This window comes from Tachypleus tridentatus, chromosome 13 (genome assembly GCF_004210375.1).
Source record: "Tachypleus tridentatus isolate NWPU-2018 chromosome 13, ASM421037v1, whole genome shotgun sequence".
NCBI lineage: Eukaryota > Metazoa > Arthropoda > Merostomata > Xiphosura > Limulidae > Tachypleus > Tachypleus tridentatus.
Window position 1 is genome coordinate 183,781,399 of NC_134837.1, and position 20,161 is coordinate 183,801,559.

The window sequence follows — 20,161 nt, forward strand, 5'->3', positions numbered from 1 at the left end:
TGGAACATTATGTACCAGAACAGTATTTTGTAATTCTAATACTGATAATAAATAACTTTATAATACCAAATTGGTCTGCCATGGCCAGGTGGGTTAAGGCGTTAGACTTGTAATCTGAAGGTTGTGGGTTCAAATTCCCATTACACCAAACATGCTCACCATTTCAGCCATGGGGGTGTTATAATGTGACAATCAATCCCACTATTCGTTGGTTAAAGAGTAGCCCAAGAGTTGGCGGTTGGTGGTGATGACTAGCTGCCTTCCCTCTAGTCTTACACTGCAAAACTAGGGACGGCTAGTGCAGATAGCCCTCAAGTAGCTCTGCACAAAATTCAAAACAAACAATACCAAATTCGCTGTTTTTCATTATTTGGACACTCAAAGTTTTGCTTAACAGCTTATTTGGGAGTATTCCACTAAAAGAAACCATAGCTGGAACACTCCAAGAGAGGCTGTGAACCAAATTGTTGAGTGTCTAGTTAAAGGAGAATAAATCTAGTGTTATAAGGTTGTTTATTTCTAGTGTTACAATATCTTCTATACACTAATATATGCTACATAAATTATTTTGTCATTGTTTGGTATATAGTAGGTCGTGTTATCCCACCAAATATTGCATGTTTGGGGAATGGTGTGTAACAGCCCTTCCAGCACAAAGTATCCATACATTGAAATCATAAAGATTATTTCAGATTAGGTATTTAGAATTTTCAAGTCGATATCCCTTGTGGATATCTCCTGTTAGAGATTTGTAACATTGGTGAATATGTGAAAAGAAAGGGAAATAGCAAAAGCCATTCATGTACCTCAGGGAATAATAATACATAATCAAGAAGGATCTACACATGGAAAGACCAGCAGGGTATGGGTTCACTAAAATAAGGCTTCTAGTCATACTTCCCTTTCAGCCCTCACATATGTCAAGTAGCAGGAGAATGAAATGAATATTCATGCAATTTCATACGAGCACATACAAGTGAAGTCACTGGACACAATGCCTACCAGTTTATATGAGGTAGCATGTTAAAACTGGTGTAAGGAAACTGTTGCCCTTGTAAACTGGATGGAAGGACATGACAGCCTTTTACAATTGAATATCTGCTGCAGGACTATTGTCAAGAAGCACAGTTGTTAGATTTTACATGTCTGGACATGATGACATGAACTATTGTGATGTGGTGGAGCTCTAAACTCAAGTTAATGTAACTTCTCTGTAGTTTTATTTTAGTCTGTTAACTATTTCCTTGTGTAGTTTTCAACTTATTGTAATACAGCTACCTCATCTTGACATAAATTCTTCATTACACATAATAATGTGTTATAACCATTTTAGTTATAAGTGGCTAAGAACAAAACATAGAAAAAATCTGTCAGGAACACAGATACAGTTAAGAAAAGATAGAAAGGTATCTTTACAGGATATAATGAGGGTAAAAGCTATAAATTATTACATTGTTGTTACTTGGTGTTAGGTACAAACAATTGTCCATAAAATCTGAACTTTTGAAAAGTTGTATCTTTCGTAAAATTTTTAAAGTAGCTGTAATTAAGTAGCCTGAAAATGTATGTTACATTTTTTTTTGTCAGTGGGAACAATATACTTTTGATGGTATACATTCAGGAGTGATTACATAATACTACAAATACAAAATGGATTTAACAAATGCATTCCCACATCTTATTCAAAATTTTTAAACAGAAACTGTGGGTGTCATGATTTAATACATTTCAGTATTGATTACACGATATATTAAAGAATAAGCCAAATACACAATCAGGACATAGTACTACGATATCAATTTGTTTAAAATTGTGAGAAGCGTATATACATTACAATTCTAGTTACTAACCCACCATTCCTTATTGAAATCTCATGATTCCCATGATGGATTGCTGTTCAGATTTTTTGAGGATGTACAGCTACCACATACATTAGCTAAATGAGATGAAGAAATGGGACAAGGAAAGAAGTTAGTGGGCCTTAAAAAAGGAGTGGTTATTCTGTGACAAGTTTTAGTTCATGGAGTCGGGACTAAATTATGTGCAGATGATGTGGTGATAGAAAAGCTGATGTTAAATGTCAGTTTGGAATTAATCTCACCTCAACCATTGAAACTTTGGAGTGTACTATGAACTAAAGTAACACAATGCATTGACTCTGTCATAAAAGGAATTAATGACAGTTCAAGCCTACAGAATTAGTAAAGGGGTATTCCATGCTGCTAAGTTTCATGAATGTAGGTGTCAACCCATAAACTACCCTTCACAGTGATAAATCTTAAACCCACAAGTAACCATGAACTTTATAAATCAATATTAAGTTACCATAATGCTTAATAATAAATATATCTTACTTCCTTTATATATGATTTATAACTACTGTTTTGAATTCAAATCAAAATTACCCAAACTGTTGCATTTGATCTCCATCGGTGATTCAGGATAACCACTGTCCGGTTTTAGTGAATGGGTGTACGTGGCTTAGGTTATTGTTTAGCATGCTGGTCTGTGAATCCAAGTGCCCATGGTTCACATTTTGTTGCCACAAAATTGATGTCAACCTTGAAGTATTACAAGATGACAATCAAATGACACTTCCATTAGAGAAGTTATAGAGTTAGTAGCGATTGCTGTTGATTATCTACTTTCCTTCTGATCCATCAGTTTAAAATTGGAGACACGTGTAGTTTTTGAATAACCAGTCTTAGTGAGAGGATGATAAAATATGGCAAAGCCAGTTTTTTTTGCTATAATGGAAAGATTAGTATGGCCATTAGTAAGGTGTTTTTGAACTGAAAATGTTCAGAATAATTTGGCAAGTGTGTCTAAATAATATTCACAAAATAACTTCGACATTTAAGACTAAAAAATTGCCCTAACACTTTAGTGTCTTCAGTTTATATATGTAATGGTATTCAAACCTTAATTTCCTGAAATATCTCTCTCTATTTAGTTTTACTGACTGAAGTATCATAAAACATTTTTTTCTTTCATTTTACAGAACTGTTACACTCCGATGACTTTGAAATAGACTTCCTATTTCAAGAGCTTTAATTAAATACACTTAAGAAAGTAAGTTACTAAATTAGTAAAATGAGGTTACTATATGCAGTGAAAAAAACAATGAAACTGAAATTAAACGAAGAGAAAATTAACTGAAACACTCGAAGTTTAAACTATGAAATTGTTAAAACTTCTAACTACTATAAGTACGTGTGGGTTGACGTTGAAACAGAAAATACAGACGCGTAAAAACGAAGGAAAATAGAACATTTGGGTTGAAATTACATATTAGTTTATCTTAGAGGGCCTGGCATGGCCAGGTGGGTTAAGGCGTTAGACTCGTAATCTGAGGGTCGCTGGTTCAAATCCCCTTCGCACCAAAGATGTTCGCCCTTTCAGCTGTGAGGGCGTTATAATGTTACGATCAATCCCACTATTTGTTGGTAAAAGAGTAGCTCAACAATATGCGGTGGGTGGTGATAACTAGCTGTCTTCCCTCTAGTCTTACACTGCCAAATTAGGGACGGCTAGCGCAGATAACCTTTGTGCAGCTTTGCGCGAAATTCAAAAAACAATCATTTTAGAGAGAAAGTCGACTGTTGTATGGATATATAAAAATGCTCCCTGGATGCTCAGCAATAAGCCTAAATGCTCGTAACGTTAAAAGTTGTTTTGTTGTTTCAACATATAAAATGCTCCATGGTGGCTCAGCCCAAATGATTGTAACTCTAAACATCGTGTTTTGATACCAGTGGCGGGTGAAACACAGTTATCCTATCAACAGTTTTTGTACCTTTATAAATCTTATTTTATTTCGTAACGAGTGTAGTAGTTAATTTTTATGGGCCTAATGGTTAGGGTTCTCGAATCACCATTTTGGGATCGCGGGTACGGAACCCCGTCACCAAATATGCGAGAACTCTCAATCGTGTGGACATTATAAAGTGAAGGTTAACCCTACTGTTCGCTGATAAAAACAGTAACCTAAGATTTGGCGGTATATAGTGTTAACTATACAATTTCTAAAGGTAAAGTATATACTTCATATATAGATATAATATGAAATGTCATTAAACAAGAATATTAAGAAATAAATAAATTTTAAAGTGAAGTAAAGATCTTGTTACAAAAAAATGAAACAAGAAATAAAACCACACTCACAAATTTATAAAATTTAATCCTTACTTTGGCAGCTTTAAACACTTATCTGTAGGCCAAAGTAAAGATTAAAGTTTATAAATTTATGATTGTGGCTTTAATTATTGTAAAAGTTATAGCTATCAGTGATACGGCTGTATTGAAAGTTTATAATTGTTGTATCCATTCCATGGACATATCAAAACTGGACGAATAAATTGGCTAGTAAAATAAAATGTTAACGACATATATAAATCTTTTTTTATTCGTAGAATTGCTATAAGAATTATCCAAAACAAAATAAATAATGCAATAAAAAGCACACAAACAAATAAAATGATACTAGTTCAGTAGATTTTAAAACGATTTTTAATTCGTCCTTTGTTTGGCATTGTGATCCATATAGTTTGTTTGTTTGTTTGTTTTGGAATTTCGCACAAAGCTACTCGAGGGCTATCTGTGCTAGCCGTCCCTAATTTAGCAGTGTAAGACTAGAGGGAAGGCAGCTAGTCATCACCACCCACCGCCAACTCTTGGGCTACTCTTTACCAACGAAAGTGGGATTGACCGTCACATTATACGCCCCCACGGCTGGGAGGGCGAGCATGTTTAGCGCGACGCGGGCGTGAACCCGCGACCCTCGGATTACGAGTCGCACGCCTTACGCGCTTGGCCATGCCGGGCCGTGATCCATATAGATAAATGAAGCAGTCTAACTTTTCTACCCCTAATAGTATTATCAAAGAAGCATGCACCAGGCGTAACCGTCTGTAATTTTACTCTGGGGATCCAGAACAAATAAAACAAGTCAGCACCACCCACAAATTGAAGCGACAACTTCAAATCGAATATCGAAATTGATTGTCACTTTCATAATACATGCAGAGCTTAAAATACAAAATACGTTTGGGTGATGCCACATTTCGAACCCAAGATCTTTGAATTCCTGTTTAATTTATCCAAATTTACGATAAATATTTATAGAATTCGCCCTTTTATATAGGCCTAGCAAGGCCAGGAGGTTAAGGCATTCTGAGGGTCGCGGGTTCGAATCTCCGTCACACCAAAAATGCTCGCCCTTTCACCTGTGGGTACGTCGTAATGTGGCAGTCAATCCTACTATTCATTGGTAAAAGAGTAGCGCAAAAGTTGGCGGTGGATGGTGACGACCAACTGCCTTCTCTCTAGTCTTACACTGCTAAATTAGGGATGGCTAGCGCAGATGGCCCTGATGCAGCTTTTCGCGAAATGTAAAAAAACAAAACAAACCTTTTTATATAAATTGTGTTTTGTTTTTTAATATCACTTCTTTATCTGATTGACCACTTTAACATATGTTTTTATATGTGTACAATATTTTGATTGAAATCGCTTCATTTTAGATGGATCACAATTTTCTAAAAACACGGAATTTGAATTTAGTGAAAAATATACTATCAAGTTTATTCACACAGACTCATCCCGTGGGATGGCGGAATGTCTGTGGTCTTATAATGTTAAAATCCAGCGAATCGATTCCATACGGTAGACACAGCAAATAACACAATGTGGCTTTTAGGTATAAAACTGGAACTCTCACACTTTTGTATACATATCTGTTTTTGTTGGGTTTTTTTTTCTTCTGTCAATATATATCACAACCTAAATGTCTGAAAACAAAAGCATCATAATTTAAAAGAGGTCTGAACCCACTTGATCAGATGACATAGTGTCATGGATATTTAATTTCTCCCCCTCAAACCACCCCTTAGCTTTTCTGTCAATAACTAAAAGCCAAATACGTTCTTTGTTTTAATTCGGTTAATTACTTACACTTCTTGTGGCGTTAATCAACAAAAAACCGTAAGAGATGTTATTTTAAAACGATTATACGTGCTACAGGTGAAAAAATCTACCTGGTATTCTTAAATGATTATATGTGCCTGAAGGAGTTTCCTGCTGGTACAACGGTACGTCTACAGATTTACAACTCTAAAATCAGGGGTTTGATTCCCGTCGGTGGACTCAGCAGATAGCTCGCTGTGGCTTTGCTCTAAGAAAACACACACGCCTGAAATGGAAAAATCTACCTGTTATTTTAAAATGATTATATATGCTATTTGTATTTGAATTTCGTGCAAAGCTACTCAAGGGCTATCTGCACTAGCCGTCCATAATTTAGCAGTGTAAGACTAGAGGAAAGGCAGCTGGTCATTACCACCCACCATCAACTCTTGGGCTACTCTTTTGCAAACGAATAGTCGGTTTGACTATTATAACGCCCCCACGGCTGAAAGGGCGAGCATCTTTGGTGTGGCAGGGATTCGAACCAGCGACCCTCGGATTACGAATCATTATACATGCTACAGGTGACGAATCTACCTGTTATTTTAAAATTAATATACGTTTCACAGGTTAAAAATTCTACCTGTTATTTTAAAATGATACTGGAAAAGAGCAAGTAAACAATCTATTAAAAGTTATTTGCTGCTCTTTGAATTTTTATTTCTCGTAATCTATAACAGCTGCAAATGTGCAGTATTCAATATGACGTCACAGTATTTAGATACATTGAGAAACATAACATTAGTAGCATTACCAGAATTTGAACAGTAATATTCCACATTTGGCAAAAATTAAAAAAAAAAAAAAATACATTTTAAAAATCCGCCCCGTATATGAAAACTCGAGTCACAGTATTGCCGCCCCGTGTTATTGACATAGATGACTTCACTACCGTACTCTTGGGTACATTTATATGTATTATATATATTCGTTATTTTGCCTAACAAATTACTTGAAAACTTACAAATCTTCCACAGTATTAAATCCACAAAAAAGAAACGGTAATTAATTAGATCTAGGGAAAACTAGTCGAAAATTATAATTTTATCTCTAAGATAATGTCATAAATATGTTGCTTTAAAATATATTTTTACTTAATCATTTCTATTTAAACAAAAATCTGTGTTTACTTGGAATTGATCTGTTTATTTAGTGCTATGTTCAGTTTGGTCAAAGCCATTGATTTCTCTTCAACCTGCTTTCTTCTAAGTTCAATGGTTACTATATAATTATGAGTGGGACTGTAGTAAGTTTTCAGATTTATAACGCTAAAATCCTGAGTTTGATACATTGGGGTTACCTTAACAGATAGCTGATAGCCCAATATTAATGTAGCTTTCACCTAAAAGAAGTAAACAAACAAACAAAGCTCTGAAATGGTAATTTTATTTTGTGTACAAAAAAATCCTCCAAATAATTAGTAAAAGCTCGACGCTTATGATGCTAAATTCTGTGTTCGATCCTTGCGGTAACAACAGTATAATATAACCCATTATGCAGTTTTTTGCTTACGTAAGAAATTTTCGACATTTGACGCTTCAAGTTATTTATTAATTTGTGAGTATGACGCTATTACTTTATATTTCCATAATGTTACAAGATTGATTCATAGAATGGAATGAATATAAAAGGTAACCATGACATTAATCATTAGGATACGTTCCTTACAATTGACTAACAGTACTAGAATATCTAACTACCCTGAACAAAGCTCTAAGGTTTCTCTTACGTTATGTTTCAGTCACCACTCCTGGGAATAATAGACTGGAAGCTTTTCTATTGGTACAAGCTAGTCATATGTAATTCGAAACCGGGGCAATTTGATGCCAGGGGAAAACTCCTCACCCCTAACCCAAACCACCATCTAGGCGAAGGTCTGTTTGTGAGCCAATACGCGCATTTCAGATACGAGTTCGTCATCCAACTTATGCTCGTGGTTTCAGTGTTATCTGAAACAGAAAACTGTAATTGTATATAAGCCTACTTGGTTTAATACACGTGTTAGGGTGCGACTAAGATTTTGAATTCCAACGTATTTCCTGTGTATCAAGAACCAACGACGTTCTTTTCTTCCTGGTTTAAAGAAACGAAACGTTACTATAAAATGATTTGAAAGTAAAATCTTCACATTTTATAGCAGAACTAATAAAAAATAACGACATAAAACGCAGTAAGTAAAGGCCAGATCCGGTTTCTTTCACATGAAAGCATTGGTTCCCAAAATAACGCTAATCTCTAACACCCGTTCCTTAAGTTTCCAGAAGAAATGAAGACAAGTAAGACGCGTCAAACATTGTATCTAGGTAAGTAATTTTAGTGTTAATGCTTCAACATTTTTTTTTCAAGCATTGAATATCAAAATTACAGCATTGGCATCAAGTAATATTATTATATGACCTTATCAATAAAAGTGTTAATACCCATACCAGCCGTTCTGATATACATTATTATATGACCTATTCAAAGGTGTTTATTTTTAAGTTTCATTTTTCTTTCCATCAGTATAACAACGTGGTTATTAATTAGTAAAGGACAACATCGATAAGTGGTTAGTCTAAGTGGGATAAAAGAGTGATTGAATTAATTTATTGGTTGAGACATGATAGGCATTTGATTGTCCTCCAAAATACATGTGATATTCAAACCTGGGGACATCAAAGTGATATAATTCAAAGAGTTAATTATTATTGGAGCATTAATTATACTTGTTATGTTGATATTGTATCTATGTGTTGCACGTGTAATTCATACATATATATATACTTGTGTGTTGCATTCGTAAGAGTTAAATTATTGTTACTTTAATAGTCACTGTCGAAGTCTATTTTTATGATTTCAGTCTAATACTGATGACACATGAACTGTTTTAAAAGCTGACGTGCTGATATAAACCGCTCAGTAGCTTTAATATGATTCCTCAACTGATATTTGTGAAAGTAACTTCAAGAAGTAATTCCATTTAGGGCTATGTTCATCGACGTTACGTTAAATGGAGCAGTACTGGACGGTGTATGTTTACTGCGACAAGATAAATGGCTGAGAGCCAAGGATGTTATTTGTACAAATATTAATTACTTGTATATATTTTGAACAAATAGGATTTTTGGAATAAGTCCAAGTACATTTAACTGATGACTGGGATATGGTAGAACAGCGGTTCTCAAACTCTTTTAGTCTGAGTGTGTAGAAGAAAATCTGAGGCCTCTCCAACTTATAACTTTAGCACGATTATTGAAAAAAAAAACAGTGTCGTAGTGAAAACAATAACATATCTTTTCGATATTTCATATCATTTAATTAATTCAACATCATTTTATCGGTTTGTTGTTTATTTAGAATTAATTTAGTATCTTCGTTTTCGGCCCATGTTTTTGCCAGGCCTTCAGAAGGGCAACGACTCCCACTTGTAAAAACAACAAGAACAAGAAATATGTACATTTGAACATATACATATGTATATAACTATTACACTGTGAAGGAGGTCTACATCGAATCTTCCCTTCTCTCCCCTCTCAATATGTATTTAATATGTATTAACTCTTAACAAAATTTTAAAAACGTTTTACTTGGAAGTCGTCTCTGGATCGTGTCTGTTTTTAGTGACTAATTTTGAATTTTCAGGGATAAAATGTTTTTTAAAACTTTTCTCAGAAACATATATATGTAAAACCGGCTGGTTTGGGTTAAGACAATTTTTTATGTAGAGGAGCGAACAACGTTTCGACCTTCTTTGGTCATCGTCAGGTTCACAAACTTTAAGTGTATTAAGCTATTTTATTTTATTCGTGTCAATGTAATATTAAGGGGTCATTCAAAAATCAAATCAAAATACGACAAATACTTCTAAGTATTAGTTTTTTTTATTTTTTAAGTGTAAAGTCACAGTTTTGTATCGCTAAAATTCTGGCTCAGTCCTCGCACCAAATACAGCGATGAAAGCCCATTAGGTAGTTTGTCACTAAAATAGTAATATACTGTTGATATTTGGGGTGTGAAGGAGTCGAACCTTTGACACTCGGATTACCACTCGAGTGCCTTATCCATCTGGCCAACTTATTAGATTAATGTGATTTTTGTTTCTGTTACAGTTTAAGTTTCAGTATTACATCCGTTGTGTATAAAATAACCTACGTTGGGGTTTTAAAAGAGCTCGAATAACCGGAGGTGATGGCATACACATTAATTGTAACAAAAATTAAATTTTTTTTTTTAAATTTCGTGCAAAAGATGGGAGGCACCTAGTCATCATCACCCACTGCCAACTTTTGGGCTTCTCTTTTACCAACGAATAGTTATAACGTCCCCACGGCTGAAAGGACGAGCATATTTGGTGTAACGGAGATTCGACCCCGCGGCCCTCAGATTATGAGTCAAGCGCCCTAATCACTTAACCATGCCGGGCTGAAAAACGAAAAATCGAAGCGTCGCAAGTTAACAGCATTCCTATTACCAAACATCAACTCGCAGGTTCGAATCCCAGTCACACCAAACATCAAGAGTTGGCGGTGGGTGGTGATGACTAGCTGCCTTCCCTCTAGTCTTACACTGCCAAATTAGGGACGGCTAGCACAGATAGCCCTCATGTATCTTTGTGCGAAATTCAAAACAAACCGATCTAATAAGTCAAACAAACAGCAGCAAAACGTTGCAAGTTTGTGTATTGTTGTTGGTTTTGTAAATCCTGCAAATTACTACTTTAAGAAATAAGGTTTATTTCTAAAAAAAATCAGTAATTTCTAGCTGAAATCATAAGGTAAAAGTAAAATAAACATTGGTTTAAATGAAACTAAAAACTGTGATGTGACTTTATAAAACCGATGATTACCACAGAACAATGGCTTGTCTACGATAATAATTACTTCAAACTGTTGATTAAAATTCCCAAAACGACGTTTATAATATTTGTTTAAAATGGAGGAAGCCAGCTAGTGTAGAAAAAAACAACAACAAAAAGCTTCCTTTATAAACAAATCTAAAACTTAATACAGCAGAACTTTCCGTACGATGCCAAGGAATACGGTTAAAAAAGATGTTTTCCACACCGTTGAAGGTCAGTCGGGTGTAAAAAAAAACTTTTCCTTTTACTACAGGCAAATTTCTGTAAAACTTATTACAGTAGAATATTTCCCAATGTGTTAAACAATGCTGGCTCCCGGTGACTTCCGTTTACACCTGTTGAAAACTCTCACATTACAGTCGGCGCTAGAACTTTAAATCCACGTGATTCGCGAGTAGCGCCACAGAATAAACTTAATTATTATATCATAATAACATGGTTATATTGATGAAGTAGATGCGTCTTTCAGCATATTAATTAAACAATGTTTCATCAAGTATACCCTGTTTGCTTTAGTTTATGTCTTTTATAATTTAACATTGCGTTTATTTAATTTTCCTTGTTAGTAAATAGTTTTATTGAACAGTAGCATAGAACTGATAAGTATGTGATGTTGGTAAGACGTACATTTTACGTCAGTGAACAGTTTCAAAAAAATATGATCAAATCGTATACTGTTGTTCTGCGGTGGGACAGCGATTTGTCGTAAGATTTGTAACGCTAAACCAGAAATTCAATTCTTTTCGGTGGACACAGCAGATAGCCCAATGTAGCATACACTTACACTCTTCTAATTCACTTAATTAAAGTGAAATAGAATTAAACTGTTATTCTGGACTACTACACATATTGGAAAACGTTATTTTTTTCATCTCAGTTAAAAATCTTATCTTAACACTGGTTTTATAATATAGATATTATTTTGTATTTGGGTTTTGACTTTTATGAACTTTATAATGTTTTATTTTTCCTTCCACGCACCCTTTAGATTCGGGTTACTTCCGGAAAGATGATCCGTTCCAGAAGCGATAAAAAAAATACCGTTAAGCCTTTTTTGGTTTGTTCCTTTACATGTAGTTTAAGTCAAGATCGTACGTTGGAACTAGGTCGGGCGAAAGTACAAACATGGTCGTCCAAGTATTGAATGGTTCAGCAGATAGCCCCATGTGGCTTTGCTATAAGAAAACACACACACAAGTATTGAAATAACGTTCTATTTGAGGCAAAAGTCCATTTGTGGTTATATTTGTTAAAAATTTAAATAAACATATATGAATGAGAAAGACAATTGCAAATGGAAGCGAATAGAGAAATAATCAATGTCGAATATATTTTAAACCAAGAAACACGTCAACAGGCTATTAGGGTTTACCTTGAGGTTCCTCCAGGTGGACAGATAACTAAACAGATGTTACACACATAAAATAATTGTCTTAATTCTGGAGAATCTGGAACAATAAACTATTTATATTGTTAACAGAAGGTAACTTAAGAAATTAGTGACATTGTTAACTGAAACAAAGGACAAATATTAACATCTTTTACCAAAAAAATTTTAAATGCCGCTTATATAAACTTGAATAAAAACCTGTTGTGTGGCGTTGTTGTAGACAACTTAATTACTCCGTTAACAATATTAATAAAAATACGTTTTTCATGGGTTTTCTTTTCACTTTTATTCTATTACACAACCAGAACGTAATTGTTTTAGTAATGTCTATAGAACTACGAACTGTAAAATGTGAAGTACGAGTAACAGGAGGCCCCGGCATGGCCAGGTGGTTAAGGCACTTGACACGTAATCTGAGGGTAGGAGGTTCGAATCCCTGCCACACCAAAAATGCTCGCCATCTCAGCCGTGGAGACGTTGTAATGTGACATTCAATTCAACTATTCGTTGGTAAAAGAGTAGCCCCAGAGATGGTAGTGGGGGGTGATGACTAACTGCCTTCCCCCTAGTTTTACACTGCTAAATTATGGACGAGTTGAGCGCCACCTGGCCATGTCGGGCACAACGCTGAACGACTCACGCTACTAACCACAAAATCAGTTTTTTATTTCATAGAAAGTTAGCAAAACCCTCTCTGATCACGTGTAATACAACTGAAGACTAAGAATAGAGATTTTCTCTATTAATCATTGAATTATTTGATTAAGACGACAACAGCAATAAGTAACAAGAGTCTTGGAATTTCAGGATATTTATTGTCCCAAAGTGATTCTTAGAAATAAGTCTTTGTAGCTGTCTTGTTGTTAGATATTTCTTATCATTCAATAACATTAACCATCTGAAAAAATTTCTCATTGAAAATAAAACAACTATTATATAATAACATAACAACCACGCCACATCTGGTACATTCAATAAAACACAAGTTTCATATGAATAAAGAGTTGTTCTTGAAAGTTCATATTGGGATTAACTTCTCTAACAAACTTGTTCAACAAATTATATATGGATTACACGTATAGAAACCTTAAATGCATCGTTTAAAAGGGCATTAGTGGAGTCATACCGTTGAGCATAGTGTGTAATACATTCATTAAATAACACGCATAGAAACCTTAAATGCATCCTTTAGAAGGGCATTAGTGGAGTTATACCGTTCATCATAGTGTGTAATACATACATTAAATAACACGCATAGAAACCTTAAGTGCATCCTTTAGAAGGGCATTAGTGGAATTTTACCGTTGAGCATAGTGTGTAATACATACATTAAATAACCCGTACAGAAACCAGGTAAAATTTAAGCTTCGATTGCTGCGATATCACATTGTGCATTACAAAAATCAGCATTAACACGATGACTTGATGTAACACATTAACAGTATGAATTAATGCAACACATTAGCAGTATCCTTTTATGTAACTCATTACATAAAAACCTATTGTATGGCGTGGTACGAGTAAACGTAACACATTAACAATGTGATGTAATGTAAGAAACAGTATTTAATCTAACAAAAGCACAATTTTGTAAAGCAAGGAGTGCGAACATTTTATAGTACAAATTATCAAAATTGTACTTATCAAAGTTTTTGGTGTCACCTAGAGCCACGTCCCAACAAAGTGTTAATGTGAACTTTTTATAATTGGTACACTGGGGATTTAGTTATACACAACATTTCAACCAGTGTTTGACCAGCGATTGTTTGAAAGACGATTGCGTATTGATGTTTTTGGTTTTGTTTTAATGAAAGGACGTTGGTTTTATTGTAATTAGAACGTTTACTTAAAACTATATAAGGGATACCTGCATATAGCCGTCTCTTGGTTTGAAATAATAGCCGAAAGGAAGGCAGCTAATTAACAGCATCCTCCACGAACTCTTGGACTATACTTGTCTGACCGAAGAATTGGATTTAACCGTCATTATTACAGCTCAACTATGTCCCAAAATTGCAGACAAGGCGCGTTTCTGAGACAACGGAACTACGAGCTTTTGGATTCACAGTCTAGGAACGTTAATAAATATGCTAAACCCAGCCGAAGGGACGCGAACCTATTTCGTGAAGTCTTGTTTGTTGTTCTTGGAATGCAGTGAGCAACATGGCTTGGATCGCTTAAATCTATTTATGATACGGGTGTTACTACCACGCATGGTACAGGGGTTCTTGCACCTTCCTTATATGGGTTATCAAGCACACTTTTTCATGTTATAAGGTTTTTTATACAGAAGCGAAATGTCTCACTAGTGGCTGAGCAGTAAGGCTGAGGGCCCACACTGCTGCATACCGTGTTTGATACTCGTGGTGAGTACAGCACTGATGTACAATTATGTAGCTTTGCAACGTACAAGTAGAGACAAAACTTAGGCTCCTAGATGGAGCTGCCTTAACCGTTGGGGAGGGACAGTAGATCTGCAGACACTGTGAACAATTTTGTAGTCAAATATTAGCACTGAAAACTTTTCCTGCAGAAACTAATTAAAATAAAGTGCCAATCTGACAGTCAACAACTGATGACGTAACTAGGGAAAGATCTTAAAAATTCAGGAAACAAAGTTTATTTCCGTCATTCCTAAATATTTATTTTGAATTTCGCGCGAAGCTACACGAGGGCTATTTGCGCTGACCGTCCCTAATTTAGCAGTGTAAGACTAGAGTGAAGGCAGTTAGTCATAACCACTCACCGCCAACCCTTGAGCTACTCTTTTAGAAACGAATAGTGGGATTAGACGTAACATTATAACGCTCCCACAACTGAAAGGACGAGCATGTTTGGTGTGACGGGGATTCGAACCCGCGACCTTCAGATTACGAGTCGAGTGCCTTAACCACCTGGCCATGCCGGGCCTTAATTACTTTGATTTTAATTTCTAGAATTAGCTTAACTTCAATGAGGAATTATTTGAACAATAATTAAATGGTGATCGTGTTACAGTAAAACTGGATAAACGTTATCAGTATCTTCAATAAATTCTTTACATCGGTTCAGTTTAAAAAGTAGGTGTATTCTAGTAGGTAACATATACCTACTATAGTACCACAAATATCACAGAATAGGTTTTTAAAATTACACAATCAAAGGAATGCACTATACATCTTTGGCATTATAAGACAACGAGAACAAATCGTTTCCGTAAACATTCGACATAAAAAAACAAGTATTTTCGAAACATTTGTTGGTTAGTCGAAAAGCAAAATTGAAGAAGACGATTCACTTGATGACTGAGTTGTTCACTTTCCAAGGAACTTTCACTGAAGGAAAAAAAGTCTTGGTTTAAAGATTTAGTTTCACTTCCTGAAAATCAGTTGTTGATCTATCGAGAAGGATTTGTTCAAAATATGAAACATCTTGATCTTGGATAGAGCGCTTGAATGTTGTAGTTTCAGGATTTATTTCCAGTTGCTCGAGAGAAACCATAGTTTGTGGGCAGTCCAACAAGTAAGCAGTAGCTATTTGTGGCTTAACAAATATAACAAAGAAGTAGTTATATTAGCTTAACAATTATAAGAAAGCAGCTGTTATTTGTAGCTTAACAAATACAAGAAAGCAGTAGTTATTTGTAGCTTAACAAATACAAGAAAGTAGTAGTTATTTATAGCTTAACAAATACAAGAAAGAAATAGTTATTTGTAGCTTAACAAATATAAGAAAGCAGTAGTTATTTATAGCATAACAAACATAAGAAAGAAATAGTTATTTGTAGCTTAACAAATAAAAGAAAGTCGTAATTATTTGTAGCTTAATAAATACAAGAAAGCAGCTGTTATTTGTAGCTTAACAAATATAAGAAAGAAATAGTTATTTGTAGCTTAACAAATATAAGAAAGAAATAATTATTTGTAGCTTAATAAATACAAGAAAGCAGCTGTTATTTGTAGCTTAAAAAATATAAGAAAGAAATAGTTATTTGTAGCTTAACAAATACAAGAAAGAAATAATTATTCGTAGCTTAAATATAAGAAAGAAATAGTTATTTGTAGCTTAACAAATATAAGAAAGTAGTAATTATTTGTAGCTTAATAAATACAAGAAAGCAGCTGTTATTTGTAGCTTAACAAATACAAGAAAGAAATAATTATTCGTAGCTTAAATATAAGAAAGAAATAGTTACTTGTAGCTTAACAATTATAAGAAAGCAGTAGTTATTTGTAGCTCAACAAATACAAGAAAGAAATAGTTACTTGTAGCTTAAAAAATACAAGAAAGAAATAGTTATTTGTAGCTTAACAAATATATATGAAATAAGATTTCATTCATCGTTCATAAATGCGGAGTTTCCGTAAATAAAATTCTGTTTTTTATTGATGTATGAACATTCCACTAATAATTCCCTGTGTGGCATTTAAAGACCAGTTTAGCTTTACTGAACTTATAAAAATATTCCATGAAGATAAATGTTAAATATGATATGATATTTGACAAAGATTAGATTGAGGAATACTAGATTTATGAACAGGTAAAAAGACAAATAGTGAAATGCAAATATATATTTATAGAAAGAGAAAGATATAGCGAACTCTGTAGACAGCTAAAGAAGTAAGTATACAGTTTGCAAAATATTTATGCTGTTAAACGAACAAAATGAAGCTAATTAACCAGCTACACTTGAGAAGACAGAAATACAAATTATAAAAAGGCAAATATAAAAATCGAGTGTGTGCAAACAAATACAACTAGAGAAAAATAAGAATGTCAGTGACTATTGTAACTTGAAAGATTTTCTATAAGTTTGTGCTATTTATGTTTTATTAAAACACTCTAATTTCGATGAATTACAATGTTATATTAGACCTAGATGAGGTATTTTGAAATATGCAACACTTAATTCATTCCAATAAGAGAGAGAAACAATATATAACTATACATTAGTTTCAGGCTTGGTAAATGTCTGTTTTGTTTCCTTTCTTTGAAACCAAACAGATTATCTTCTTTAACCCCCCACTCCACCTTGTCACGACCTAACATCTTGCAGAACAAACATTCAGATGGGGACGGGGACAAGTGTAACCTGATCGCTGTTTCCCTCCTTATCGTTTATTCTCACTTATTGCTAAGAATTTTTCACTTGACATTAAATTCCCCAACTTCAAGATATAACTCTTTCACGAAAAAATGATTAAAATTGCAATGTTTATGTTTTATTTCTTGAACAGTTTAGTTAATGGAAGGTTGAACCATTACAAGAAATATTTCTGCTTTGCATGGTCGTATCGTGTTCACGCCTCTGTCAGAGTGATGTTGGTTGATGATGGTTCTTTTGAAACATACAACATAACAGTGGTGTGTTGGGATTAAGTGCCAGGCTCCCCTAAGTCCATCAACCTCGAGCCAAGCTCCAAGTGAGCGTGCATGTTTGTTGTTTGAAGTTACATTTATATATCGATGGAAATGAATTACGTATACAAAATTAATCATTTTAAATAAGGCAAACGTACTACATGTGCTCACGTATCAAGATTCGTAAAACCAAACACGATCCGTGTCGGTCGAAAACAATGATTACATTAATGTCAGGGTTATCGGATACCAGCCTCGTGAGTAAGTGTAAGGTGTTAGTTTGTTAACAAGACCAGACACATCTGGTAAAGAAAGTATAAATTACTAACTAATCAATATTGTATGTTGTTCACATTGGATAAATATGTTAAATACTGTTATGATTCATGGTTGATTGAAAGACGTCTATTCACACTACCGTATCCAGATCCAAGCAACACAGACTCATAAAGAATAAAACTACTGGCATTGCCATATCCAGATTCAAGCAACACGAACTTACAGAGAATTAGTATTCATACTGCCGTATCCAGATCCAAGTAACACAGACCAACAGAGGATTATTATTTATCCTGCCATACATAAGTCCAAATAACACAGACTTACAGAAAGTTAGTATTTACACTGTCATATCCAGATCCAAGTAAACAAATTACAATGGATTAGTATTCACACTGTCGTACCTAATCCAAGTAACACAGTATTACAGAGGATTAGTATTCACAATGTGTTATCCAGATCCAAGTAACACAGACTTAGAGATAATTAGTATTTACACTGTCATACATAAATTCAAGTAACACAGACTTACAGAGGATTAGTATTCACATTGTAATATTTAGAACCAAGTAACACTGACTTAGTAGGATTTCTAGTTGACATATCCAGATCCAAGTAATACAGACTTACAGAGGATTAGTACTTACACTGTAATATCTGGATCCAAGTAACACAGACTAACAAAGGATTAGTATTCAAACTGTCATATCCAGATCCATGTAACACAGACTTATAGAAAATTATTATTTTCACTGTTATATCTAGATCCAAAAAACACATACTTACAGAGGATTGGATTAGTATTCACATTGCCATATCCAGTCCAAGTAACACATATGTACAGAGGATTAGTATTTACACTGTCATATCCAGAACCAAGTGAAAAGACTTACAGTGGATTAGTATTCACACTGTCCTATCCAGATCAAGATAACACGGACTTACAAAGGATTAGTATTTACAACATCATATATAGATGCAAGTAACACACATTCATGTGTTTGTTTATTTTATATGGGGTTCATATCAGACGATTATGAAACGTTTTTACACCTTCTCAAATATTTAGTCCATACGCTACATTACTGGTGAGTATGCAGGTGTGGCGTTGTGGTTATATGCCAAGAAACATCTAATGTCCGAGCCGTGATATGGTGCTGAAGAAGCTTTTTTTTTCCGGTTGTTGTAACTGTTAAAACCATGTAAAGAAATCCTAGTAGCCACTATGTGCTTATAAACAGTTGTAAATTAGGAATTACTATGCCTGACCTCTGACCTTGCCGTTTATCCTATATTTCGAATAAGGTGTTATTCATTCACGTCGAAAAGACCAAATATTTGAACATTAACTATGAAGGCATGAATTTGGGGTCTTTAAGGGCCATTCAGTGCTGATTTATGAGGATCGAATGCTATATTTTCTCATGACTAAATGTTTGTTTTGAATTTCACGCAAAGCTACTCGAGGGCTATCTGCGCTAGCCGTCCCTAATTTAGCAGTGTAAGACTAGAAGGAAGGCAGCTAGTCATCACCACCCACCACCAACTCTTGGGCTACTCTTTTACCAACGAACAGTGGGATTGACCGTCACATTATAACGCCCCCACGGCTGAAAGGGCGAGCATGTTTGGCGCGACCGGGAGTCGAACCCGCAACCCTCGGATTACGAATCGAACGCCTTAACACGCTTGGCCATGCCGGGCCCATGACTAAATGACTGGCTTAGTTTAAACCTGTAATGTACGACTTTTCTTCTTCAAATACCACACAGGGATCTTGGGATACTTCCACTGAATTTCGTAACAATTTTAGGATAATTTTCAAAAAACATATTCGTGTAATATAATTCAGAATACGCGTGTTTATGAATTTTCATGTTCGAATAAGGTGGGTGTAACATGTCTTTAGAATTAAACATTACAAAACTGAGAGGAGTACCCACAGTGTGGTTACTAGGTTCAAAGTCTATCACACTGTGGTTACTAGGTTCAAAGTCTACATATAGTTTCCAACACGTCTGACGAAGTCTTCCAGCGATTCCACGTTCACATATGAATATAGATTCGATGATGTGAATTAAAACACTAGGAAAAAAAGACTTACAATGTTTCAAAAAATCTCTTTCTTCTAAAAAGAAACAAGAAACTTTAAAGTTCAACCCGTTTTCCTTGGAAAAACGTTTACGTTCTAAGAATTTATGAGTGAAAACAACCACATCTTATTTCCCATATCTAGTGCCGACGAGATCTCTCGACCAATGTCACGGTTATAAATAACTCACGATGTAAATCTTTAAACATTTACTTATAAATTAAGTTATTGTGTAGTTTCGTGTTCATATTTTACTGAC

The 20,161-nt window shown here is 34.6% G+C and overlaps 1 protein-coding gene across 12 annotated transcripts in view; it reads left to right on the plus strand.

Moving 5' to 3' along the window:
• The first annotated feature begins 7,724 nt into the window (after positions 1-7,724).
• The window catches only part of LOC143236711 (uncharacterized), a 49,003-nt gene continuing 36,566 nt past the window's right edge, over positions 7,725-20,161 (plus strand). For 2 of the 12 annotated variants that reach the window (XR_013019720.1, XM_076475139.1), the window contains exon 1: positions 7,725-8,267. Coding sequence is in view for 7 of the 12 variants with exons in the window: in XM_076475139.1 (XP_076331254.1) it covers positions 8,231-8,267 (37 nt within the window). In the remaining 5 variants the exon portion in view is untranslated. The remainder of the gene's footprint in view (positions 8,268-20,161) is intronic. The other 10 variants (XR_013019718.1, XM_076475133.1, XR_013019717.1 and 7 more) reach the window with 7 other exon arrangements.